Source organism: Phyllostomus hastatus, unplaced genomic scaffold (genome assembly GCF_019186645.2).
Source record: "Phyllostomus hastatus isolate PE091 unplaced genomic scaffold, TTU_PhHast_1.1 phas_scaffold_78, whole genome shotgun sequence".
Lineage (NCBI taxonomy): Eukaryota > Metazoa > Chordata > Mammalia > Chiroptera > Phyllostomidae > Phyllostomus > Phyllostomus hastatus.
In genome coordinates, this window is record NW_025334041.1 from 18,129,066 (window position 1) to 18,156,494 (window position 27,429).

At 39.2% G+C, this 27,429-nt stretch overlaps 1 protein-coding gene across 1 annotated transcript in view; it reads right to left on the reverse strand.

The window, feature by feature from the left end:
* HDAC9 (histone deacetylase 9) overlaps positions 1 to 27,429 on the reverse strand; it is an 820,804-nt gene that overhangs the window by 300,539 nt on the left and 492,836 nt on the right. The window contains exons 10-13 of the mRNA XM_045827591.1: positions 25,865 to 25,987; positions 22,887 to 23,097; positions 22,219 to 22,436; positions 4,871 to 5,134 (exon numbers count right to left, since the gene is read on the reverse strand). Of these exons, the coding sequence (XP_045683547.1) occupies positions 4,871 to 5,134; positions 22,219 to 22,436; positions 22,887 to 23,097; positions 25,865 to 25,987 (816 nt within the window). The remainder of the gene's footprint in view (positions 1 to 4,870; positions 5,135 to 22,218; positions 22,437 to 22,886; positions 23,098 to 25,864; positions 25,988 to 27,429) is intronic.

Here is a 27,429-nt window from a genome sequence, read left to right on the forward strand (position 1 = left end):
AGAGGATTTTTATGTACCTTTAAATTAGATAACCACCCAGGAGGTCTACAAACAAATGTCTCTATTTTTCTGCTTCACAACATTTTATACACACTATTTTAGGTCAAAATGATTATCAAGTGCATCCTCAATAGTTCAAAAAAATTTTAAAGGCAGAGTCCTAATGGCTTAGAAATTGGAGTTTCTTAGCCTTTGCTGGGGACTGAAGGTAGAAAGTGGTGAAGAAAAACTGAGCGAGCTGGTTGAAATCTTTTCCCCTTCTCTCCCACCAAGAGTTAATTCCCAATGCAGTCCATCTTTTTCACACCATCCCAGACCTGTCTTCGGTCAGAAAAAATAAACTCACAACTTTTCATGATTCAAAAAGATAGAACACAAATGTGCACAAGAAGTGGATCTCTCATCTGTGAATTTAAAAAAGGGGTCCTAATCTCCCAATTTAAAGCAATGATTAAAACAGAAAATTGATTCAAAACTGTTTGAAAGCACTGATGGGCACAGGGAGAGAGAGAATAATGATTTAATAAACTCAGACGTGTGAAAAGAATTGTTGCACAACACACTGCTGAAGTAGAGCTTGAGAACAAGGACTCTGATGTCCGAGTTCCCCGGGGTTGAGATGAGAGTTAGAGCCTCACTAGCTGGGTGGCCTTGACCTTGTTTAATTTATCTGTGCCCCAGTGCCCTGATCTCTACAATGGAACAATAAAACCTACCCCATGAGGTTGTTGTGAGGACGAAGTTAATTGGCAGATGTCAAGACTTAAAACAATACATGGTACATTGTATGTTTGCAATGGTTACAAGTACAAGTCTTTTTGGAAATCAAGATGATCCCCAAAAGTTGCATTGTCTAAACCCCATGGTTTACAAGCTTTAAAGAAGTTATTATACAAAGAGAATAGAAACCTTTGTAAATCAGTAATATCCTGTTTTATTTGCTTGATTGACCTCCCATACTTTTCCTTTAAAATTATTGATTATAAAGGGAATGGTAATCTACCTCTCAAACTCCTTCTCTTGCATCTCTGAGTTCTGATTATAATTGGTTGTAATTTGAAGACCTTGATTATTTATCACCATCAACCCACAATTACAATACCCACAATTGCATGTTTCCATTATTGAAAAAAATCACAAAGAAATGCCAAATTAAAAAGACAATCCTGTTGTCTATATATCTGTTGAGAGCTAGTTTTCAAAAAATGTTTAGTGTCTGAATTCCTTTTTATAACATCCTCTAGAAGAAAAGAATGTGAAACATAAAAATCTCTGAAAGCCTGTCTTTCTCAGATCTATGAGAAGTAACAATCTCCATTTCAGCAGCCGCCTCCCCGAACAAGGCCACATTTTGTTGCTGGGAGAATAAATCTAATGGATATTTATTGTAAGTCCAGGCAAAACCCATTTTTCTGAAGAAAAATTTTCTAACATGAGATCGATGTTTTTTAGTCAAACAGCTACTTTATACTTTGGAAATTAAACAAATAAACAGTATAAAACCATACGCTCATTGATTCCTCCAACTCTTCTGTGAGGATGTCTAGTATCTAGTTCATCTTGTAATTTTATAGCCCAAAGGTAACTCTCAGGATATTATGCCTAATATCAAACGTTTTTCCACAATTCTGACCAAAGTATCAAACGTTCGGCATCATGGAATGATAACCCATTGTATAACAGTCGATGCTATTAGCTCCAGCATTCTTAACAATCTAGTGCAATATTGTTGTGACTTAGGGTAACTTCGATTTGTAGGACACTATTTAACTTTAGATTAAGGGAATCAAAAAATATAAAACAAATATTTTTTACCTCTTGAACCAAATATACAGCAACATATTATGAAATATTGGCTAAAAAGTTTTGCCAGCAACTGACCAGAAGAGGAAGAAAGTAGGCCACGCCCGATGGGATGTGTTCGGTCCAGTTCCCTGCACCCAAGTCAGGCCCCTTGCTTTCTACTGTCATATTAAGTAGTTATTTCCATGTAAGGGGAGTTCGTTTAATTACGCTTGTCTCTTTAAATTTATGTGCTGACACTTTATAATTGTAGGCCTGGCTCTCACTGTCCTATGGATCACTTAGGACACACTGAAAGTTATTTATTTTATTATTTATGGAGTGCTGGTTATAGTCAAGGGATTATATTAACCTGTTTAAAAATGATTTTTTTTAAGTTGAGAAAAGTTAGGAATTGACATCTATTTACATAAAATTTTATATTGACATCAAAGATGTTAACATATCATGAAAAAGGCCGCACTGGGGAAATGAAAATACAACAAATTTTTTGTGTGTTTGCTATTGGAAAATGGCTGATGTAAATACTTTAAAATCATTATTGTTGGATTTATTATTTATAATGGCATAGAAGTAACTGCTCAAAATATCTTTATTTTCTTGTTTCAACAAAGAATGGCAATATGTTTTGGTATATAAGACCTAGTGCATGAGTTTCGAATTCGATTATATATCAAGTTTACACAAAGCCATATGTATGAAAGGGGATCTTTTAAAAAAAACTTTATTTGAGAAAGGAAGAGACTTATAACAGAAGGCAAGAAGAGAAACATACAAACAATATATTTACAACACAAAACAAGAGATCACCATCGAGGGTGTAAATTATAATAAATACAGTAGATTTTAAAAGAGACAATTATCAATTAGCTCTAAGATTATTTAAGTCCAGCTTTTCTTTTCACTGGTTCCAGGTAGTTTCTTGATTAAATTCAAAGACTATCAAATTCAAACAATTAACGTCCACCAACTGTACTGATGAAGCTCTCTCAAATGACATTATAAAAAATAGGTTTATTTTTGTTTGTGATTACATATTTTTGAAGTAATATTATACAAAAGTCTGCTCAGCCACATGTTCCTCCCCAAATAAAATGTATTTTAAAAGATGCACTATCCCTTTTTTATGAGATTGAAAAAAAGACTTTAAAGAAATGTATATTTATGAGATGGAAAAAATAGACAATTTTATCCTAGGAATGCCATATTTTTAATGCAAAAAAAACTGACAAAAGTCATTTTAATCTGAAGGAATATACTAACCAAAATATGTTGGTAATAGGAAGTGTTATAGCTATTTGTCAAATTATCAGAAGGACTTTCGTTATATGGAAAAGTTTTAAACTTTCTAACTACTAGTTATATTAATTTAATTTGAATGGAGACTTTTTAAAAAAGGATAATGTATCTTTAGCAGTAACCTTTTTTTAAGAAATATTTTTAAATGTCACAGCAAAATGTAAACAACACGTGCCAGTAACATACAATTGTACAATGTCTACATTTGGCAAAACTGCTGCATCTCCTTTGAAACAGGATACTACACCTTAAAATACCTCGGATTTAGAAATATAAATATTTTAATAGAAAAAAAACTTTACAAAGATTCTAGGTCAATTTGGATTATTCGTATTAAAGGGGTCTTAATACAACGAATCTTTAACTAGTTTAACAAAAGTAAACCTATAAAACAAGGTAAACATATCAAAAGGGAGTATTGAAGGAAATGTTCCAGTGAAAAGCTTCCTTAACAATTTCCCTACTTGCGGTGTTATTTTCTTAGACAATAAATCAATTCATAGAGTGCCCTTTAAAAACAGAAAGCGTAAAACACTATCCTCCGTTTTTTTCCCCTACATTCCCCAGTACATGAATCACTTGGACTTCCTGTTTCCACAAGGCATTTCCTCTTCAGCCTCAGAGAATCAGCTTTCTGTAGAACAGCAGGAACCTGACAAAGAACCGACTTAAATAAACAGTCTTCTGTTGCCTTCAAAGTTGTTTGTATTTTAAAGCATCAAAGGACACAGTCCTTCTGAAGGTGCATTATGTACAAGTGGGTTCTTTTGTTAAGCCTCGCTCGCCTAATTTTTTATTTGCCAGAATGATATGGTGTATGCTGTGCCATTGTGGGCTTATATTTAAGAGACCCTGTGGACAAAGATTATATAATATGATACACCTTCTTCTTTAAAACGTGATTTTGACTTCGTATCAAATACTAATCACACTGTCACTGTCTTCTATGATTGCAGATGCAGTGGAGTGTCTGACCGGGCCATAAGGCTGCGCATTACTTCTTGCCAACACTTGCATCTGTTTCATTTGATCATATTTTTGATAGACAACATCATCAAATAACACAAGATAAAAGTAGAATGAGCAGTGCTAGGTGAGACATAATGTAATATTTAAAATAGTGCTGTACTTTGCATCTATATATTTAAAACCACCTCTACTCCTAATATTTTCAATTGCAATCTATACAGTAACCTAAAACTACTGGTATGGGAACCAGAACATTTCACTTAACAAAAATGAGAGAGAAAGGAGGGGGCAGTCTACCTTTGACAGTATTCAAGACTGTAGTATGTTATACTATGTACAACAATGTGAAAATTGAATTCTATATATCAAAACAAATCAGGAACGAATAGAATGTTTCACTGATCAGACTGGGAAACTCTACCCAGAAGTTACTGATCTCAACAGATAAACTAAAACAACAGTGAGTTCGTTGTCCTTAGAAGTAATTGATGTGGCAGGCTTTGGGGTGAATTTAAAGCCTATTAATTACTACTTGGATACTTATGTTGTATAATATTAGTGTACCAGGTATTTTCTTACCAGTGAAGTTTCAATGAAACCTTGATATCTATATAGAGATCAGTATATAGAGAGATCTATATATAGATACATGTACATTAGTTAGAGTCCTTAAACACTAAAACCAAATTACTCAGAAATAGGAAATAATACCCATTTATGAAAACCTGCAGTGCATTTCACGTTCAGATCAGATAATGACTTTAATTACAAATCCTGGAGCTAAATCTTTGCCTATTACCTGTTGCATAAAAGCAGCCTGCTCCCCAGATTCCATTTCCTGGATCTGAGCATCTTCGTCACTGTCCACTGGTTCCTCCTTGACCTTCACAGCCCCAACTTGTCCCAGGGTGTCCTCCACACAAGCACTGCTGTCACTCCTAGTGCTGTTGCCACTAGAGGGCGCTCTGTCTTCCTGCATCGCCTGGTCCCCCTGAAGCTCTTCCTCTGCTTCCTCCAGGTGACTGCCTGGTTGCTTCAGTTGTTCAATAGATTTCGAAAGCAGCTAGAAGAGAGTGTTGAGGGGTTCAAAATTCAATAGTTCTTGGTGGCAACAGAGCAGCAAAATACACTTTGATTTCTAATGACTCTGTAACACACTTAGAAAATGGTGGAAAAGAGGTAAATAGTAAACATTTTTCCTGTGGAAACCATAACATTTTCACAAGAACAAGTTGTACTGAGTGAATTTAGTCCAAATACACATGGACATTTTTTCTCAAAATAGGAAATGTAGTGGAAATGATGGAAAGGTAATCAAACATTTCCACAAATCTCCTTTTTCCAGCAACTGTCAACTACTGTAAAAGACAGAGCACAAATGCTCACAGTTCTTCTTATCCATCTAATTTTCCTCTACTTCGATGGTCAAATGATAACATACTTTTTTGTAAAACTAGAAATATTTTGAAATTCTTAACTTTAAAAATATGCAAGAATGGAAAATTTTTTGGTGGCATTAAAACATATCCAAAGGTAAATTAAAAACCAGACATTAATTTTAATTTGAGAATTATTATTTAGACCTCTTCTTGACCTTATAAATTAAATCAGACTTCCTTTTCAGAAGCATATGCATTAACTGCTCAGTGATTTAAAAAGATAATTGACAACATAATTTAAACTGCAAAATACCATCGTTTAGAAGTTTGAAATATAGTTTAATAGTCTGAAAACTGTCAAGATGATTTCGCCACACACAGGCCTTTTGTTTTATTTGACAACAACTCTACTGGCTGATCATCTGCGGATCTTGAACTGTGTTTTCAAAAGTGGTCAGTTTTCCGCTGAGTCAGTGCCCACGTAAGCAACATGCCAGTTATGTAATAAGCAGCACTCAGAAGAATTCCACCACTAAAGTCATCAAGACAGACTTTCCCATGTAAAATTCAAGTTTACCTTCTACTCATACCTGCCTATGTTTTTAAAATTAAATACATGCTTTAGCGTTAGAATACACAAGTATTCAAACTCTGAAGCCTGCAGTAACCTCTTTAGGCAGAAACCTCAAATGGCCCTGCACACACTGATGAACCTTTCAATTTCTCTGTAGGTAGAACTATGGGGTGTTTTCATTCATTTTTCAACAAATATTTATAGAGTGCCAACTATGTTCAAGATACCATTCTAAGCACTGAGGAAACAGCATTGCCCTGTCCTCGTGGAGTCTATGAGTTAGTGTGTTAGAAAGGCACCAAAATGATAAGCAAACTCATTCTGGTTTTCAAACAGGATAAACGAAAAAGGAAGAAACACAGGGTGATAGAGAGTGCATACCAGTTGGCATGGAGTGGACTGTGGTTTATTAAGAAGTTTGCCCTGAGAAAGTGCTGTGTTTAGCCTGAGATGTGAAAGATGAAGGATGGAGAGGAAGAGTCGGCGGCCTTGTGTGTGAGGAGTGGAGATAAATGGGAAGAGCGGATGTGGCAGAAAGCACAGTGTGTGGGTGGAAAAGGATCCCCGTGCATCCGCGCTACTGCAGTGCCAGAGGGCTGTGAACCCAGGGACCGACGGAGAGTGATGGGGGACGGTGCTGCACAGAGGGACGCAATGTGTGATGTGTTTGGGCTGAGATTCAGATTCAAGGAAAGAGAACTTCAGGCAAACTACATATAAGATCTAAACATCACCACTCGTAAGTGAGATATGATCAAGCTAAATGAATACATACCAATCAACATTCATATTAAAATGAACAGGCAAATTTAAATATGAATTTCCTTTGTGTCTGCAGTCTAACTTCTATTGTTCCTGGGTAGTCAGCATCAGGGAAACATTCATCCCATCATGTTTTAAGTGCCTGTAAGTACTTTCTGGGGAACCATTTGCAGGAATTTTGTACCAATTCTAAATACTAATCAGCAACTGCATTTATGTACGTATGTATGTATGAATATATTTATTTATTGTTAGAAACATTGATCTGCTGTTCCACTATCTATACCCTCATTGATTGACTCCTGTATGTGTCCTGACTAGGGGTCGAAGCCACAATGTTGGTGCATGGGAACAATGCTCTAACCAACCAAACTATGTGGTCATGGTTCTTCATGTCTCATATACAAAATACCTGGCACACTGCTAAGAGTCTGGAGAAAAGAGACAATGTAAAATTCCTGAGCCTTGACTACACAATTGCAGAATCCTGTTGAACTGGCTATTCAAAACAGAACATGCAACACCGGAGAAAACAAGCAGTATTTTCACGGAAAAGTCCCAGTTTTGGCTGGCACACCAGGGGAAAGGACATCGAGTAACACCCACTCACTTTCAGGGAGACAGAGAGCTAGCTCATCACTCCGTCCTGTAACCCTACTTCCATCACTCACCTCAAGGCAACACAGAAGAGCAGGTTAGAGAACCTTGTGGGAAAGAAATTTACCTAAGAAAAGGTACTAGACAGGTGGCGAGGGCTGCAGGCGCCCCTCAGAAGGACTATCTTCAAGAAGACTGCTGCTAGTCATCTGGCTGGGGGCTTACTGAGCTGGGGAAAATGCTCCCTCTCACTACCGAAGCTTAGCTGGGCAAGTTCATGGGAGCTAGACCATCAGAGCTGGTGGGCCAAGGACAGCTGTGAGTCAGACAGACACCACTGAGAGGTGTTCAAAAGATCTGCCCAGAAGAACTGCTATGGGGACAAGAGAAAAAGAAAAACAACGATATGGTGTGTGCAGTCATTGCCCAGGAATCGAGGGCCATGCATGAAAAGTTAGCCGGAGAGTACACGACCAGTGCCCAGGAAATGCCACATTAAAAGTCCCTGCTTACTAGAGGGTGACTCTGCATCTTATCCAGCGTCTGGGTGCTTGACTACAAGAGTATTTAATAACCAAGAGGAAGCTACAAACACCACCCGCTAAGTACAAAGACTCTCCTGCTGCTATTCCTCTCCTTCCCAGTTCCCACATGGCCTCTCATGCCTTGTCCTCCTCACCTCCAGGGGCCTTGCCCCCTGCTGCACCTCAGCTCCCAGCTTCACAAGCACACCCTACGCTTGGTCTTTAGCCGTAACTGCACACTCACCTAAACCTCACTTCCAAACATCATTCTTTTCTCCTGGCTCGTCCTCAGAATATTCTGACCACAACTGTGCCTCATCTCGGGAGGGTCCTCAAAGCTATCGAGCCAACCACATTTTCACTGCCCGTCACCGCCACCCCTTTTCCCTCACTTCCCTCCGTGCTGGATGAGGTCCCCCCTCCAGCATTACAACTCCCTCCCTTACATTGTCTTCAACACTTCTGCCTTTTGTAAATTAAGACTTCTAACTTTGGTTACCAATAAATCTCTGCCAAACTCAAGCAGCTGAAGACGCTAAGGCAGCGAACAAATTGCAATCATGATGAGTGTTTGTCTTCAAATTCATGATCACAACCCTCAGATGGGCCTTTGGGCTATCCGGCAATCCTACATTTCTCATTTACTCTCACTCTTTCAATGACCACTTCAAACCACCTCCTCTCTCCTCAAACTTCTAATATCCAGACTTTTTCCTTACTCCCTGCTGATACTTTTGCTTCTTATTTCACCAAGAAAATAGAAATATCAGTAGAGAAACTCAACTGTCCCGCTCACCCTCCTCCCATTACAATGAAAGCCACGTCTTGCACTCCTACTGCAGTCAGTCCCTCAGCATGATGCCCTGGATCTCTCCACTCCTGCAGTAGTCCGTCTACGCTGTCCCCCATCGCACACCCCCTCTGCTGGAGTATTCCGTTTGCACACTTTCAGTACTTCTATCCTTCTTAAGTCAAACCTCCCTTGACCACTTCTTTCAAAACTATCATTTACCTTCCTGCACAGTAAAGCTCCCTGAGTTATTTCTCTTCATTGTCTTTATTTTTTCCTTTCCCATTAGAATTCACAACAATTACGCTTCGGTTCCAACTATTCGACTGAAATCCCTCTTGTTACAAAAGTCAGTGAGTGCATAAATGCCCAAACCATTGGCAATTTAAATAGAATATTAATACACGTCAGTGAGGGTGACGCATTTTAGAAAGGAAAACAAGACACCATCATAGCATCTTTGAAAGTAAGAGATTAATATTACTAGTGGTGGTACAGCCAGGGGTTAGGCAAACTGTGTGAATTTACTGGAATATAATTTCCCATAGAAACAAGTATGTCCAAGAAAATCTCTACTACTGACGAAATGCTGAGTGTTCACAGAATATATCAGATGTTCATTTTAGCAGAACACCTTCTAAAATTTGACCTGTTAATATACTTCTGAGGTCACTGAAGCATCCAGAAATCACATCATTTCTCCCACGAATCAAACTGAGTCAGTGTTTACAGCCTCCCTGACAAACAACGTTTCGTGGGCAATGTAGAAACAACACTGTTTATTCCAGCGGCCCCCTTGCCTTCACCTTCACCTCTGATGCACTGAAGGAACCGTGGGGGAGAAAACCCCAGACTGAATAATGTGGTGGTAACTGGACAAGACCAAATGGCAAATTGATTTTCTTCCAAGGGCAGAATTCCTCAATGGTTTGTAAAAAGAAATGTTGCTTGACAGAAAACGGTAACTTAGGAATGGAGTTCACATAGGTATAAAATGTTGGTGTTGGAGAATTTATAACATTCTGCAAACCTGTGTTTTATAAAGAAGAAACCTCATGCCCAAGAAAAACTGAATCATCTCCAAAAGAGTAGAAACCTAGAAGGTTTTGTACCCTTCCACTCTGCACTCTCCTCTGAAGCAGCTATTTCTGGTGACAACCGAATTAATATAAGCAATTCCAATGTCTCTCCTGAGCTCTAAACTTGCATATTCAGCTGCTTGCTTAATGTCTTTGCTCAGATGTAGAATAGCTAATGGGTACCATAAACTTTAAGTAGCTCAAAAATAATTTTCATTCTCATCCCACTCAAATGTATCGATCACTATTTTCTCATCTGAGTGAACAGTGTTACCCAATTGCATGAGTCAAAAATCTTGGATTTATCCTAATTTCTTCCTCACTCATCCTTTTTCATAAATATCTGAAAACTTAGTGTTTAGTAGCAATGCTTTGACACTTTTCTTCCCAGGTCATGAAACAAATGCCAATGTCAGTTTGAACAATAACTACCACTTTTTCATCATCTCTGGGACAAAATGTGCTCTTTGTTAAGTTTCACACAACGTAAGAGATAAATGGGACCTCTCGGAGCCAATACTGCAAAGCATAAGTGCATAGAGGGAGGTGGCCTACACTTCTTATTTTATTTTAGGTATTTGACAAAAGCTGCTTTTGTTTCAACAGTCAAATGGGCCAGAGTGGAAAAATTAGCAATTAACATCAGCAACATCTACAAACAAAAGCCACAAATAATCTGCCTGCCAGCTTTGACTTCTTTCAGATATTTAAAATAGAAAGTGACTTGGCATTATCTGTAAGTTTATGACTGTTTACTGAGAACATTGGTGTTCGAACAATGTCATGTTCTATGTGTTTCTGAACTCCGAGCACGGCCATTAGGAAGACGGCACAGCCCAACCCTTGTCTAGTGCGCACTGTCGCCGAGTGGCCCCAGACGCAGGGAGGAGCTGTCTGCTTACTCTCTCTGTGGGGTGGCAGGGTGTCTCTTTGGTTGGACATCTGGAGGTGATCCCCCAGCAAAGCTGAGCTGTTGCCTTGCTGGCTAGAAAACACAAGACGAAACATCTGTGTGACAGATATATGTGCAAGCCCGTGTGAATCTCGGTGGAGGCCCTGGTGGTGAAACACACCGTGTGTCATGCGTCTGACACCAGGTGAGTTCCTTTGGCGGGGAACCCAGCCGAGAGAGAGATGATGGCTGTATGGCTTCTCCTGCCCCTTTCATCTGGGCTCTTCCTCATCTGCAGTGGGTCTCTGCGTTCTCCATGCTACTGGCCTGCAGTGGTACGAACGCTAAGAATGCTGCCGGCCACCTGCGACCACTCTGGGTTTGTAACACACACGCTTACACGTACAGTCTACAGGCCAGATTGCATTATTTATCCAAATTTCTAACACTTTGGGTGTTACAACTCAACCTTCCAATTCTTATCAATCCCTAATAGGGTCATATTTAAATGAGTCCATAATTTCAATGGTTTATATTCCACGTTAAACGTCTTATGTCCTATTGACAAATGCTGCAAAATTCACTGAATATTTAAAGGCTGTGCTGATCATCTTTACACATTAACCCATTAAGCTCATCTCCATGTAAGTTACATTGTTTGATAAAAATCTGTAAGTCATCAAGCATTAAGTGTTTTTTAATAAAATATCTCCAAATTCTAATTTATAACTTTTGCCACAGAAATCCTTCATGTGCCCACAAATATCTTCAGATTTGGAATGGAAACTAAGAACAGGAGCGTATAAGGAGCAAATCTGTTTCTAACAGACATCTGATTTTCTGAAATTATCAACAAATCATTAAGCACAAGTGTGTGAATGTGATTATTAAGCCATGCAGACTGACCTTCCACCCAACTCATTGCTTTCTGATTTTGCCTCAGATTTTAAGGCAGATTTTACTTGGAACATGGAAATAGCACACTTACTTTCTTTGAAATAAATGTAAAATTCTTCTCTTGGAAAATCAAACCTTTTCCTTAAGCTCCAAGGAAACTAGATTTAAAAATAATGATAAAATTCTGTCTCAATTCACAAACAGATTAGGTATGTACCAAATGTTCTCAAAAACAACATGCAGAGCTTGGAGGGCTTTCAAATCTAGAGGTCTACTTAGAGAAGAACTCTGCCTTGAGCCAAAATACTCCATGCTATTTTGCTTCTGTGCATTTTAGGAAAATAACCAGAAGAACCAAAATTCAATAACAAGAGAGATTTTCCATATATCGGTTCATTATTCACATAAATTAAAAGTCTAAACTAAAAAACATCCTTTCTTACCAATACTGAAGATACATAAAATTAATCCAGGGGCCAAGTAAATTCTTAATAAAAAACATGCTTTTCTTTACAGCTCTAAATGATTGTGTAAAACAATACCTGAAATTTAAATATCCTTTCTCTGGCTCTCGAAACATCCTAACATCCCAATGACTTCAATGAGTGTTTACTTCTGAGAAAGAGACTGAAAACTTCCTCCTCTCAGCTAGTTTGAGAAAGTTGCCCACTCATACTTTCAGTCATTCAACAGTTTTTGTTGAGCACCTACTATATGCCAGGTACCTCGAAGAGAGAGGTCAGCCAGGCAAGCTCTCTGTGGGGTGGACAGAAAATAAGCAACTGAAGACTGGAACTTCACATGGCAGAGAATGATCGGGGAAGTGTTGTCTGTCTGATTTGTCAGGGCAGGGAAGGCTTCTCTGAAGACCTGAGGTTTGAGCTGGTGACTCCAACACCAAGAAGAAGTCACAAAAAGGCCTGGAGGTTGACATCCCATACTGAACTACGGCTAGCACAATTCTCAGAGGTGAGATGAGATTCCCCACAGACAGGAGAGGAGGCCAATGTGGCTGCAGCTCAGGAAGGAAGTGAAGGGACTAGGAGGTGAGGTCACTTGGGGGATGAGAGCCAGATCAGGACAGCCTTGAAAGGCAAAGATGTTTGAATTTCATCCTAGAAGCAATAAGGAGCAACTGAGGAGTGTTAAGCGAGGCTTTGATATAATTTGACTTGCATTTGTGAATGATCACTCGGGCCACCACAGAAGACTGGAATTGGGTGGGCAAAAGTGGAAACAGGAAGATTGACCTTCCAGTACACGAAATCCTCAGCAAGAGGACAAGAGCTGTCGGGGGTTTCTCTTAACTGGAGAACAAAGGAATCATTTTTAACTCCTCTTCCAGCACTGTGTAATTTCATGTCCTTTTATATTACATAACAGGATATCCTCAATAATCTCCTTTCCAATTTTCAGCTGAAAGGACTTTCTTCCAAAGTTTTCTTTCTTTGCTCTTCAAGGGTAATGAGTAGAGGCACCATGAGGAATGGCATCCTTATTTATTTATTTTTGCTAACCCTTGGTGATTTTGAACTGTCTCAGAATAGATAAGATCTCAAAGCCAATCATCTTCCAATCACTTGACATGGGAACATCTTGGTGATCAGTCCTTTTCTTTGGTAAATTGGACAGAGGTGAACCCTGTTTCAAATGGAACCCCAAGAGTGAACCCCAGCTGACGATTCCTGCCACGTGGAAATGTGGGCCCATTGTGGCTAGACTTCTTAATTTTTCAGATGATGCCAAGTACCCAGAATCATGTTTGAAATCTATTTTTAAAGATTTACCAATAGTTCAAATGCTTTTTAGGACACCAGGCAGGCCAAAGACAGCAGCTCAATGGAATAGATCCTGTCCATGGCCGTCAGCTTGTGACCTCTGAAAACAATCCCGTGTGTCCCTCCTTGATGGAGCATGCTGCAGTTAAGATCATTTAGGGCAAATGTCTGTGTGCTCTGAACACACACCATCCTTCACAACTGTGACTTCTTGTGTGCTCCTTGCATGGTGAAAAATTCAACTGCTTTGCCAGGGGTTAGAAGTAGGGGTAGGGACTGACCACAGAGGAGAGCAGAAGGGAATCCTGAAGGCTGAAGAACCTGCTCTGTATCTTGATTGTGGTAATTATATGACAATAAGCATTTGTCAAAACTCACTGAACTGTACAGTAAAAGGAATAAATTTTACTGTGTGTAAATTACACCTCAATAAAAATTCAATAACTGACCATGATATTTGTTCTGAAGAGAAAAACGCGGTCGGCTGCGTGATGAATACAAAGATGTAAGAGAAAACGGGGAAAGAGAAAATTTGGTGGTTTGGTTGACAACAAAGTCGCTTGATGCCACATGGAGACAAGTGGGAAACGTGTGCCTTGGAAGCAGTCTCGCACTTTCAGACTACCGTCTTCATTACCAAACAAGGAAAACAGAACTCTTGGTGCCATATGGGAATATAAATGCTGAGTCGGACGTCAGCACTGCTGATCATGTTTAACTGCAAAGCACTTTCAGTGCATTTGCTCAGGTAAGCCTCACTAGCTACCTCTAAACTGTGCAGATTGGAGAGTTACTGGACAAAGAGGGTTGGCATTTTGACCAAAGATGCACAACTAATAAATAATGGTGCAGGATACCAGAAACTTCTCTTGGAAAGAATATCAAGCATGCTTGACCTTGCAATTCAAATGTGCTATATGTTAGGTAGAAAGTATTATCTGTTTGCATGTCTATGGGTCCATTCAAGGGAGAGAACATGCTTTCTTTATTTTCATTCCCAGTATGCAGCACAGCGGTTGCTAATAAATCTCTGCAGAACATCATAAATTATTCCATGCCAGGAATGCTTTTGTAGAAGTGAGTTTTTATTGTTGGTTGATACAACTAATTTGACAGCAAGAGAGCAACGATACACTCAGGATATGGGAGCAAGGCCCTGGGTGAATTTCTGCCTGGAAGAACGGGACTCCTCTATACCACATGACATTTCAGGGTCACTATAATCCCTCCAATTTCATGAGTATTTAGAGAAAGAGCAGAAAGCTAGAGAGAGAAAAAAATCTACAGTCAGGAACTTATAAGTAACCAAAATCTGTAACAAAGAGACGGCTACACATTGGTGGTTTTCATATCCACAAATCACTTAGCTATATTAAAAATTCCTTAGTAAGACTTAATTACTTCATCCTGTCAAATGAAGCCATTTGTCAAGGTTGGGAAACAACCAAATTATTTCGTTTCCCTCTGCCTTTGAACTGCCTGGAATCAACATCAGTTAAACTATTCACATGGTTTAATTCCCCAGATATTTTTCTTTCCCCTATTTTCTTACCTCATTGTCATGCCCCACTATTGTTTTTTCATTCCATAAAAGCATCTCTGACTAGATTAACAGTGCAGAGTGATACAGAAAGGTCGAGGTCCTTCCCTTCATCTTCAAGTTATGAATGAAGGAACGTTTATGAACGCTATGCATTAATCCACTGAAACGGTCATTTACTTTCTTTTACAAACACAGGATTTCATCACATCTAATAATAAAGCAGCAAGCCATTTTCTGTGTATTATAAACCATCATCTTGTAATTATACAGTGAAATGCTTCTATATGAATTCTCTGTGCTGATGTAAGTTGGCATTGCAGTGTAAGTGGTTTTTCTTTTTCTTTTTTTTTTTTTGAAGCCGACTACATACTACACAGATCTATTTACATTGGGCTAATCATGTCAGAATAGCATCTATTTAAGGGTAAAGTCAGAGTTTCTTTTATAAACCTCTACAGATAGATAAATAATCTAGGAGCCTTTTTACTGTTATAAAATTAAGACCGCCTTTCAGGGCTAGCTGAAGTTTTTGGACATACTATCCATCTAATGGGCAGAATGTAATCCGAAATTGGTGATTAAAGACTCTGCCTGGAAACCAGCTGTCAAACGGACAGAGAGAAATTAAACCTGACAACAGTAATGCCTACTTTCCTAAATGAAAGCCCAGTTCAAGTTTCTACTCATCCATTTTTCAAAACTTAAAACAAGGCATTTTCCAACCACCCATAGATGAGATGCCAACATTTGCATTTCAGTTGAACTTGATGAAGTCAGTAGACTTTCAGCGTCAGGCTTGCTGGGAATTGCAGTGAGATGTTTGCCCCATGTCAAACAATGGCAACCGTACAACAAGCGAGAGCGGAACGAACCCGGCCTGACTGTAGTGGGCTCTGGCCTGCACTTGCATCTCACTGTTGGAGAGCTGTTTAATCCAACAGCATGTCTAAATGGCCCATCATCAAATCCATTAAAACAAAACAAAACAAAACAACCCCTTCCAAGCCCTTGCTGTTGTGGCCCAGTTGGCTGAAGTGTTGTCCTGTAGAACAAAAGGTTGGGGGTTTGATTCCTGGTCAGGGCATGTATAGAAAGCACCCAATTGATGTTTCTCTCTCCTTTCTGCCCCTTCCTCTCTCTCTAAAATCAATAAACATATTTTAGGGGGAAAAAAACCTTCCAAGATGGAGGGCAATGTATGGAAATAGGGAAGTAGGGCCAGGAACTGGGATTTCTCCATCCTGACAAATCCAAACACCAAAAAAACCCCAACAAAAACCGTAAGATGACCTTCCTTGTTTGTTTGCCTTGTTTTTAATGGTAAGTGTTCTATTGTTTGGCAAAAATAAAATTAGGAGGCTCTTGTCTCCTGCTCAGTGATAAAAGCAACACTAAAATCATAAGCACAGGTTTAGGTGAAGGACGGGCTTTTGGGTCTCACATCCTCTGCCAAATAATACCAGCTCTGTCGACTGCTAGCCCTGTTACCCTGGTTAACGTGCATACGCCTATTCAGTTTGAGTTCCCTGATGTTAAAAAGAGAAAAGTGAGTTAATACCCCTAAGAATGTAAGCTTGGTGTCCCAGGTAAACAGTAGATCCCACAAATAAAAGGGAGCCAGTATTATCTCAATGACCGTATCCCCAAAGGTACCAGCAGAGAGGGTGCTGGGAATTCACGTGGTGCAAAAAAGAAAGGCCAGCCAGGACACACTGGGAGAAACAGGCACAGCAGCAAAGCCAAGATCGCTCTCTGGTCCTCATCTATTGTACTTAAAATTCCAATCTTCCCACAGGTAAGCCACAGATTGCATTGCCTTTGTTAAAGTGAATATGAAGTGTTTACTTGTTCAATGCTACGAAGTGTGACTCAAAAAATGTACGCATTTTAGAATGTATATGCCTAGTAGTTATTCTTCAAATTAATCTTCTTGGGAAAGTACGCATTTTGCACAAAATAGCTTTATTTCAGGATGGCCTTCAGAGACACTGCATAAGGAAAAAGGCAGCACCCGCACATACGCACGCAGTGCCCGTATGTGACCACAGGCGTGAAAGAGTGGACTCCCTTGAGCTGCTGCGGAGAGATTACCGGGGACAAGGAATGGGTATGAACCATGAGAACTTGTGGAGAATATGTAACACTTACGTTAGAGATGGTGCCAAGAAAAGGAATATAACAAATACTATTCTCCTAAAGGGTCAAATTCTCTTCTAAAACTTAATGAAAGCTCCCATCTGCTCTGTTCCAGCATTTGAGCAAAATTATATTCATGCCTCGCTTGTCAGACACAATATCCACCTGTCTGAATAAGGGCAACACAGGACATCTGCTTGGCCTGCCCTTCGCGTGTCTTGTCTTAGATGTACTTTTATTATGACAAAATAGCTCTCACGTCAAAATGCCTAAGTATCATAGTAATATACATATAATAAATACTTAAATCCAGAGTGAACCTTGACATGTATAAGATATCATCTCATGATTTATGAGTTTTTTAAAAGTGTTGGCTGATACCCAGTCATAGGAATGCATAAGATATTTATCACCAAGCATATATAAGAACGAAAAAGACCAAAAAAAAAGAAAAGATGTAAAATGAACGAGAATATCCAGAGAAGTAACCAAACAAGTTTCAAGTCTTATTTCCTCAAAGATGATTTCCTTCCCTCTATCCTAATGCTTAACACATTGCATCACTGTTTACTTGAATCCTGCGCGCCCCCGCGCCCCACACTGCCGGCTCCACCAGGACACTGGACGTTGTTTTCTCGGTGCCTGAAACAGGGTCTGGCACAAAGCAGGGGTTCAGTAAGATCTGCTAAATGGATCCAAGCACAGACCGGCACTTAATTCAAATAAGTACTGAATGAAGAAAAAGGTTTCTTTAAATTTCTGCTCCTACGGGTTTGGTAGAATGAACATGAAGATACAGGCTTTAGAAAGGATACTATAATTCTAGTTAAAAGAGAAACCATTCAGCATGAATGAATGCTATTGTATTAATGTTGTAATGATAAAATAAGTCAAAGAAAATATCACTGGGCAGGGGGCAGAGAGCTGTATCGAATTATCTCATCATAAAAATGTCTGAAGATACTTTGGAAATTTTCTATATATCATTTAGATAGTGATGTGACTAGAGATTGGTCCTTCATTTAAATCTGCAGTGGTTGCCCTGGCTGGCATAGCTCAGTTGACTGGAGCATATCCTGTATATCAAAAGTTGGGGGGTTCAATTCCCGGTCAGGGCACATACCTAAATGCCAGTTCAGTCCCGGGCCCGGGCATGTATGGGAGGCAGCTAATCGATGCTTCTCTGTCTCTCCCTTCCTCTTAATATCAATAAACATTTTTTAAACAAATAACTATGCAGTGGTTGGAATACTTCAAAAATCATAAAAATATATAAGTAACTGAGGTGTATCTTGTTTTCATTTATCATAGTTTATTTTACCAAAAAGTCTGTGGCAATATTTAAAGTTGAAATGGTCTCCAAAAAAAATTACCAATACCCTCTCACTTTTTTATTTGCTCTTTAGTATTTATGAAGAAAATTCTACTTTAAAAACCATTTTCTTTTCTTCCAATAAAAAAGAACAAAAGATATTGGCAAAAGCAACAGTCTTAGTTTGAGGCCAGTATAAAGAAGCTCTTGGTTTTTTGTAGAGGCTCACAAATCACCCTTGCATGAAAGTACTGTGCATTAGCAATAAAGGTTGTTTAATGTACTTCTGAATTGTATCGGTGTCTCAGAAAGAAAGAACAAATGTTGTAAGCCATGAATTTCTTATGGTTAAGCTTCTCAAAACACTTTCAGTGCAAGCAGAATACGCATACTGATTAGCAGAGGTAAGTCATTCTGACAGGGTTTCCACTCACCTTTCTAGCTTGCCCCACTGTGTAGATATACAATTACAAACACTATGTAAGCTCATCCCAGGGATATTTCTGATAATCTGTTGAGTACTTACATCATAATTATATGAAGCAAACAATTATTTCAACACACACATTTTCCATTTAAATGTCATAGTAAATCAGCCAACAAGCAGGTAAATTATTTAGTATAATTAACAACATTTACATTGTATAGCTATAACAAGCATGAATGACTGCTTTCATAAATGCATTCAAGTTATAGTGAGATCAAGAAAGTCTTCAAAATTTAACAAATAACTCATTGTATAAACTATGGTCTCAAAAGTGCAGAGCAATTAGAATATATTGTTAAAAATTTCATACCATGAAGGACAATCATATTTAATGTAATACAGGTTTAGAAATAAACCTACTGCCCTGGCTGGTATAGCCTAGCGGATTGAGCACCAGCCTGTCAACCAAAGGGTCACCAGTTCCATTCCCAGTCAGGACACATGCCTGGGTTGCAGGCCAGGTTCCCAGTGGGGGTATGTGAGGGACAACCACATATTAATGCTTCTCTTCCTCTTTTTAAAGTAGTTTTTTTTAAAGAAAACTACTTCCTTTTTTTAAAGAAAACTACTTATTTTTCTTCTTTGTTACTCCATTTTTGCTTTCCTCGATTCCTTGAAAAAAAAATTAAAAGTTGAGGAAGGAAAAGACAGAGACATTTTGAACGTCACTGTGCATCTATGTCTTCATCGTACTCCCTGCTATAGTAAGTATCTCAAGAGCAGGGCCCGTGTTTTATGACACCAACTATTAGGCTCCCGTCTGAATGGATCCAATACAGGTTCATTCAAGATAACGGAAAACAAATGACATAAAGTACAGGTTCTGTGTTTATTGTTCATCGGTGGATAGTCTAAGTCGTTATAGTGCACGTAAATATATCATGATACAGAAACTTGGTAGCTTTGACGTCTAAGTTATGGCCCTCACCTAATGTGAAATAAATGTTTTCATCACCTCATAGGGAAGGGCGAACTGTAACAATTTGTTTCTCGATGGTTCTGTTTTGAATACCTGAGAATGGGACAGAGGTTTAATATGTTCTTTAATAAGATTTTTCTCTGTCCCCTTGGACAATTGAAGGCAGGTGAAATCTTTTCAAGGATCTGGAGAATACGCAACGTGCATATGCCATCTTGATTAAACATGTGGGATACGTACTTGGACAAAGGCCAAATGCAGACCTGCTTGAGTAATCTAAACACCCAAGCTGAGAGGGGTTAATGCATAAAGATCAGCTTTGTACTTTGAAGTTTTCTGGACTTCATTTTGCCTAATTAAGACAAGATTTCATAATCAAACCACTGTACAAACATGTACCTAAAAGTATAGGTTTGTTTCTAATTTTGGGAAGAATTCTTAACAGATTCCAAAGAATCAGCTCCACATGGGGGAAAGTCTCTGATAAGACTTGCCTTTCTCGTCGCTAAAATGCAAATGCCTGCTTTCCATCTTAGTTTCTGCCATGTGACTGAGATTAGCATCACCTATCAAAATCTCAAGGGTGATAATAAAATATAAAGATTCTCATACCAGCATGCCATCGGAGTCTGAAACAGTGGCAACTCTAGGTCATAAAACATACATTCCAAAATATTCTTAAAGGTATTCATAGGAATCTAACAAATCTACTTCCAGATCAGAATATAATCAGGTGGAAAGTAGGATTCCCAATCTTCCCTTCCACATAGATTTTTTTCTCACTAGACACCAGACAATTTTTCACGAATACCAGCCAGTTTTAAGTAGTGCTGAGAGACCACAAAACAAACTTAACTCTACCCTAATCTAGCAAACATGTGCAGAAGCACATTCAAGTCAATAGGTATTATGCCATTACACAAGAAGGAAGTTGGTTCTCCTATGATGAGACTGATTTGGAGATGTAGAGAAATGCTAAAGCAATGAAATAGGCATCAATCTGATGATAGAGAAGGAGTCTTAAATGCACTGAAATATAGTCTGTACTAGACTGAAAGTTGGCAGGAGCGCCAGGTACCACTGCTTGCAATCTCCGCCCCCCACCCCCACGCCCTGCAATCCTCCCGTCCACACACATGTCATCCTCGAAAGCATCAGAGGGCTGGGCTGGAAGAAGTTCTGTTCAGGAGCGTGACCTTCAGTTCATGTTCCCTTCATGGCTCTGCCTTGTAAGGCGGAGGCCAAAGGGAGGAGAAAAACTCTCCGCCTGCCTGCAATCAGGTAAGCAGGTGATAAAGACCCCCGTCTCCTACCACTATTAGAAAGGTTATTAGATCTTTGCCTGGGGACATTTTGCTCTGTTTACAATACAATAAAACATTGTAACACTAAGTCAATTTTCAGCTCTCTAAGAGTAAACAGGAAATCATTTCTCAATATAATACCTCTATATGATACTTGCAGGTGATATAGTAACAAAGGCAAGTGGATAGAATCTTAATATTCAGGACCTTAACATTTTCCAGGAATGAGAAGATTCTGTTTTATAAGCCAACCCTAGCAGAGAGCAGTAGCAAAACTGTGCAGGCCAGTTTTGCTTACAAATTCACTGAAAATGCTTTACCAGCCTGTCTGCTATTGTTAGATTGTAATCACTGTTTCTTTGTGGTCACCCCAGCAGGAGAGCGCCTAAGGATGTGGTGTGATAACAGACATTCGCTCTCCATTTCAGCCACAACAAGGCTGCCAGAGAGAAATTACCACAAGGTTCTCAGAAACCGTTTTAAACACTGTTTGAAACAAAGTGGGACATGCTGGAAAATAAGTATAATATGGAAACATACAAGTTGCTGAAAAATCCCTCGTTGGCTAACCTTGTCCTCGCTGCCTGCATCTGTGCAAACTTCTGAGATGTCAAACCATAACATTCAACTCTGCCCCGAGCCTTTCCTGCAAGCACGAAAAATGAGGCTGGGCACCTGTGTGCCTGTGTGCCCTTACGTATTAAAAGAGGTGCTCAGCCCTGGCCGGATAGCTCAGTTGGTTGGCTCGTCGTCTGTACACCAAAAGGTTGCTGCTTTAATCCCCAGTCAGGGCACAGACCTAGGTTGTGGGTTCGATCCCCATTTGGGCCACATATGGGAGACAACCGATTGATGTTTTTTCTCTCTCTTCTCTCTGTCTCTCTCCCTTCCTCTCTCTCTAAAATCAATAAACATATACTCAAGTGAGGATTTAAAAAAGATGATCAGGCCTAAAAGACTTTGCTAATCTATAATCTCAAAACTGCTACAACTGTCCCGTGAAAGTAATGATGGTGAAAACCCTGACGCTGGGATGGTGTCCTTGACCCCTGGCATCAATCTCCTTTCGACAGCGACAGGTACCAATGTTCGCCCTTGAATGCCCAGGTCAGGGAAGAGGACCCCAATTTCCACAGAGGTGGTTATGACATTTCAACCCGGCAGGGGGGCTTACTTTGTTCATGTGGATCTGTTGCTGGTATTGCTTCTGCTTCTCCAAGAATTGCTGGTGTTGCTGTTGAATGACCAGCTGAGCCAACGTGCTCTGAGGCAAAGGTGCAGACTGGGTTCGATTCAAGGGCCTGTGACGGGGTAATTTGTGGGTACCTCTGATGCCAGGTGAGATTCTCTCTTTTGTTGCCAAGGGAGACTGAGGATGTAAGGGAACCCCACCTGAAAAAAGCAAAAATAAAAAAATACATATATGTCCATGTACATACACACACACAATTTTGTCTAAGAAAAGACAAGAAGCCACAGAAAACAGGTGCAGGGGATAAAGTTTATGAACGGAGTGACTCTCCTAGGCAGACGTCAGAAGAAGGCTAGTTGGATGGGGTAAGGCAGTAAGGCAGAAGTACCAAAACACTGGACAGGCACGCGTCTGACCAATGAATGGCTCACCATGTGTCCACCCTAGCATGCGAAGGTTATGTAAGGTGAGATTTTTTTTCATGGATCTAGGAAAATAATGGAAGATAATAGCCTTTCCCACAGTACCTGGTATCAGGGAGACCTTGGGAAACGGTAAATCTCTATCGGTGTCTTGAGTCAAAAAGATATTACATTGGATCGCTGACAACAGCCCCCAAATGATCTAGAAATGGCGCCCTTATTAATTACCTGCCACAAGGAGCTTCTGCTGTCGCATTTGTTCTTTCAGTAGTAAATGCTGCAGGAGAGCTTGGTGGCTGCTGTTGGGCTTTCCCTCTAAGGCGACGTGGGGATGGCTCGAAGACGGCGGGAGGGTGCCCCCGAACTGCCCAGGCAGAGGAACGCCTTGCCTAAGCGGCTGGGTCTCACACTTCTGTTTCTCTTTGAGTGAGTTCGAAGCCTGCGTCAAGAAATAATAAAGACGTGAATCCCTGTTCATCCGTGTGGGTCGTTAGGTCTGTAGATCCTCAGATTAGTTTTGTGTCCCATATCCACCCCACTCTCCCCTTAGAAAGGCCCATCTTACCCTATGCCCAAGTAGGGAAATGGATAACAGCGAGACTTAAACTAACTGAGTTAACAAAAAAGACATAAAAGTAGAGGTGAAGCGTTGGAGACAATTTAGTACTGGGTGTCATTGTACGTAAAAAGATCTTTTAACATTAAAAATTATGCTAATTTCAGGCTTAATAACCAGGAACTGTACTTCTTATTTTAATATACTGATGAAGTAAAAGGTATATTGCAAAAGTAAAATTTCTCCAAATTGCTAAATTAAAGATACATCATAGCAATCAAGAAGCTGGAGACGAAATGGTCTATAATTCCGGAGTCTCCAGCACAAGGAATAACTCGTCCTTTCTCTCCACGTCCTCTAATAAGTTCACAGAACTGTGTTTCCAATATTTAATTTTTAAAATAAAATTCTTCGGATAGCTCATTGAGAGGCTTTGCAAAACATGCAGGAATTTCATTTAAACATGTATTTTATATTAATTCATAACAGATCCCCAAGTCTCTAAATATTGAAAATGACACTCCAGATACTTTTGTTTAATAAAGTAAACTACAAGTGGAATTATATCAAATAAAAATGCTATTAAGAACTTGAAATGTATGATAACAGTAATAAAGCAATAATAATTACACCATCAATAGTAATAATGAATTATCCTATTCAAAGGGTTTAATGAATGGTGGTCATTTTAGTATTACAAAAGCAGAAGTCTAATACCTCAAAATTATGTGGCATGTTTCTTTTCAAAACTCATGTTTCATCTTTCAAAATTGCTGTGCACCAGGGAAGCAAAGCAATTTTCAGTGATGGAGAAATTAAAGGACAAAGAGGTAAATGGTTTGTCTTAGTCACACAGCAAGTCAACGCAATATTTCATCTAGAAGTGATGCCTTCTCTTGGCCTCTGTTCCTTAAAATTTCCCACTGCTCAGTGGGGAAATGGAATATTGGAGGTCCCTTTGCCAAAGCAATGCTAAGCTTGAAAAATTAATTGTGATGGCCTCATCCACACCAAAATGGAAGCAACGAAAAATGAAACTTCAATCCAAACCACATTGGTTTATTCATCCAACGGCACCAAATTGTATTACCATCAAAACATTAAATGGTCTGGCTTTAGTGCTTGGTCCTTTGAGAGAAAAATTCTCCCCGACCACATTAAAAGTGGTGTATGTTTATGTTAGCTGGTAGGGGGACTTAGGGCTTGCAAAAGGGAGTGAATATAAAATCCTATTCATGTGTCATTAGAAGTTTTCCTGTCAGTATCTGCTCATCATTGGAAGAGATAGGGGAAAACAGGAATAGAAGGGAAATAGTTTCTAATAAGTGAAGATTTGAAAATATCACCCATGAATATTTAGGTTTAGTTTCACCCTTAATTCCTTTTTAATTTTTGCTAGAATCCACTGTTTACAAAGGCTTCATGTGGAATTTCAAGGACGTGCTTGAATCTGGTATTTGTAAGCCTTTCTTCTTCAATCTTCAGCTATATAACGGCATCCAAATTCTGCTTTCTCCTCACTGGTTATAAGATTATTGTAGCACATAAAACAACATTCCACTCTATTAAAAGCACCAAATATATAAGATACCTCTTGGACTTTTATTTAGTAATATATATTGAACCCAGTTATCAAATATATCATTTAAACATGTCACTCTAGGTGTGCTCATATATAAATTAGTATACCATATACAGATAGTGTATTCTGAAAATAAACTAGTCAAAAGATGGTTCACTTTTTATAATTTCTTGATCTGGGAATATTGTAAAAAATATATCTGAGTTTGACGAGTCACACCCAGTGAAAGGCTCACTTCTAAACACTGGCAGAATGCGTGCCAAGGGGGCCACACATTTCTCTTCATGTCTAACATATCACATGACCTTTACATAAGTGCAATTAATTTAATTTCCATCCATTTCATAGCCGAATTATTTTAGGTGAAGCTTACAGATCTTTTACAATGACAAAAAATATTTTTAAGGGAATACGTATTAAATAATCATTACTGTCTTCTGCTAGTCAGACAATTACCTCCAAAAGATCCTATTTCAGTTGTCAGGACTTTCAAAGTAATTTCTGCACTTGAGTCTCCTGGGAAGAGTTTAATATTGTTCTTAAAGAGGTTTTCCAGATATGTGCTCTCCAGTGTGATTGAGTCAGTAACTTAAATTCTCAAAATAAAGTCATTCACAAAATGAACTGTGTAAACATGTGCTGTCGGGCCTGAGACAGAAGCCGTGCCTCTCAGCACTGGCCTGGGTGGCGTCCCGGGGCTGCTCCGCACTGGCTCTGGGACCCTGGACTTTGAGAACAGCACTAGTCTCAGCTTCTCCTTTTGTTAAACTGTGGCTCATAATCCCTGTTCCATGGGACGGTCATGTGGAGCTAATAAAATATCTGGAGAGTACTTTCTTTTTAAAAAGCTATGAAGCATTTACAAATGTTAGTTATTATTTTTATATATTGTTATAGGAACCAGCATAAGTCTTTAATTTGAAATTAAACTGAACATCTTTGAACAACTCAGTCGACAGCGAAGGAGACTCTCCCAAGTTTCCCTGGAGTCTAAACATGTCAGAGACCAGCGCTCCCCGTGGGGACGTCCCTCGGGCCTCTGCGGGCTGCCGCTGGGGGGCGACTTACACTGAGCGGGGTGGGCACTGCCGGGAGCCCCAGGGTGATGTTGGGGAGAGAGGGAGAGGTATACAGACTCAGCAAGTTCATGGACTCTTCGTGAATTAGGATGCGCTGCTGTGAAACCATGTGCTGTAAAAAAGAGAAAAAGGAAAAAAAAAAAACAATGAAAGGGGAGTCTCAAGAGATTGCAATACCACGACTTTTACTGTGAAATATTCAGATTTCAGACAATAGAGTTTGTATTATCGTATTCGGTCAAACTAATTTTAAGTAGTTTATTTATTTTATGATGTCTGTATCCAGGTGTCATATGTAAACATTAAATTGACATTTCCTTCCACAGACATAATTATAAAATCTGAGAAAAGGACTTCCATGTTCATTTTGCCAAGTTCCGTTTTATAATTCTAGCTCCATGGACCCAAAATCAGGGTGTTTGTCATTAGTCCGTAAAGCACAACAATAAAGTTGAGTAATTCTTATGAATATATGTACTTCTTTGTATTATTGAGTGATGATTTTATATATGCTCATCGCTCGTGTATATATATGAATTTATATAAATATGTATTCATTACTCAATGAACATATGAGTTACACATGATTTTACTGATAGGAAAACTCACACAAGGAAATCTTAGGTTGAATGTCATCCATAATAACTGATCATACGTTTTACTATAAAATTTGCGAGTAGACAACTCCGGGTGGTGCTTTCGGATCGTTCACACTTAGAAACCGACGTGAATGTTCAAGTGTTACGAGTTCCCGGTAACACAACAGCTTCGTTTTCGCTGCACACCCAGAGCATTTTGGCATCACAGTCCTTCTTACAACAAATACCTTTTTAAAAACACAATACTCAGAGTCACGTTTTCCCCCATGTGGCCTAATATGGTTGCTTGAATTACATTTTCTGTTTAATTCTTGCTTCCCTCCCAGAACTCTTATACAAAAAGAGTTACAAAGGTCTTATTAGACTAAGGAACTCTGGCCTGATATGGTCCCCAAGGGAACAACATCCCTGAAAAAGAATACTCCATGTAACAGTATGACACAGTGACTGCTTTCTTCCCAAACAAAAAGCATATGGGACTCCAATAATAGACCACCTCCAAGAGGGATACTGCACACACGGGCCTCGACTAAAGTAAATATAATAACTTGTCAGGCATGTTTGGGGGAGCTGTAGATTTTCCCCTGGACAAACCTGGGATATCAATTAACTGGGGGAAATATCATGTGCTAATACAATGCAACCTCAGAATGTCACTGAAGAGTGATGCGCCAGCAAAACACAGGATGTTATTCCAAAACATCCCCTCAATCATGCGTTTGTTTGGAGATGAGTCATATAGCCTTAAGATAATAAAGGGAGAAGGTTAAATGTGGATTTTTCTCATTGCAACTTGAAATTCCAAGCTCACTCAGATTTTGTTTTTTCTCTAAAGAAGAAAGTCAGATACTCGTGCATGAAAATCAAACCTTTAACATTATGTTGCTTTATATGTAAGCTTTTATAAAGTTGTCTAAAACACGGTAGCATGAAGACTGTTGAAAAGAATTTCACC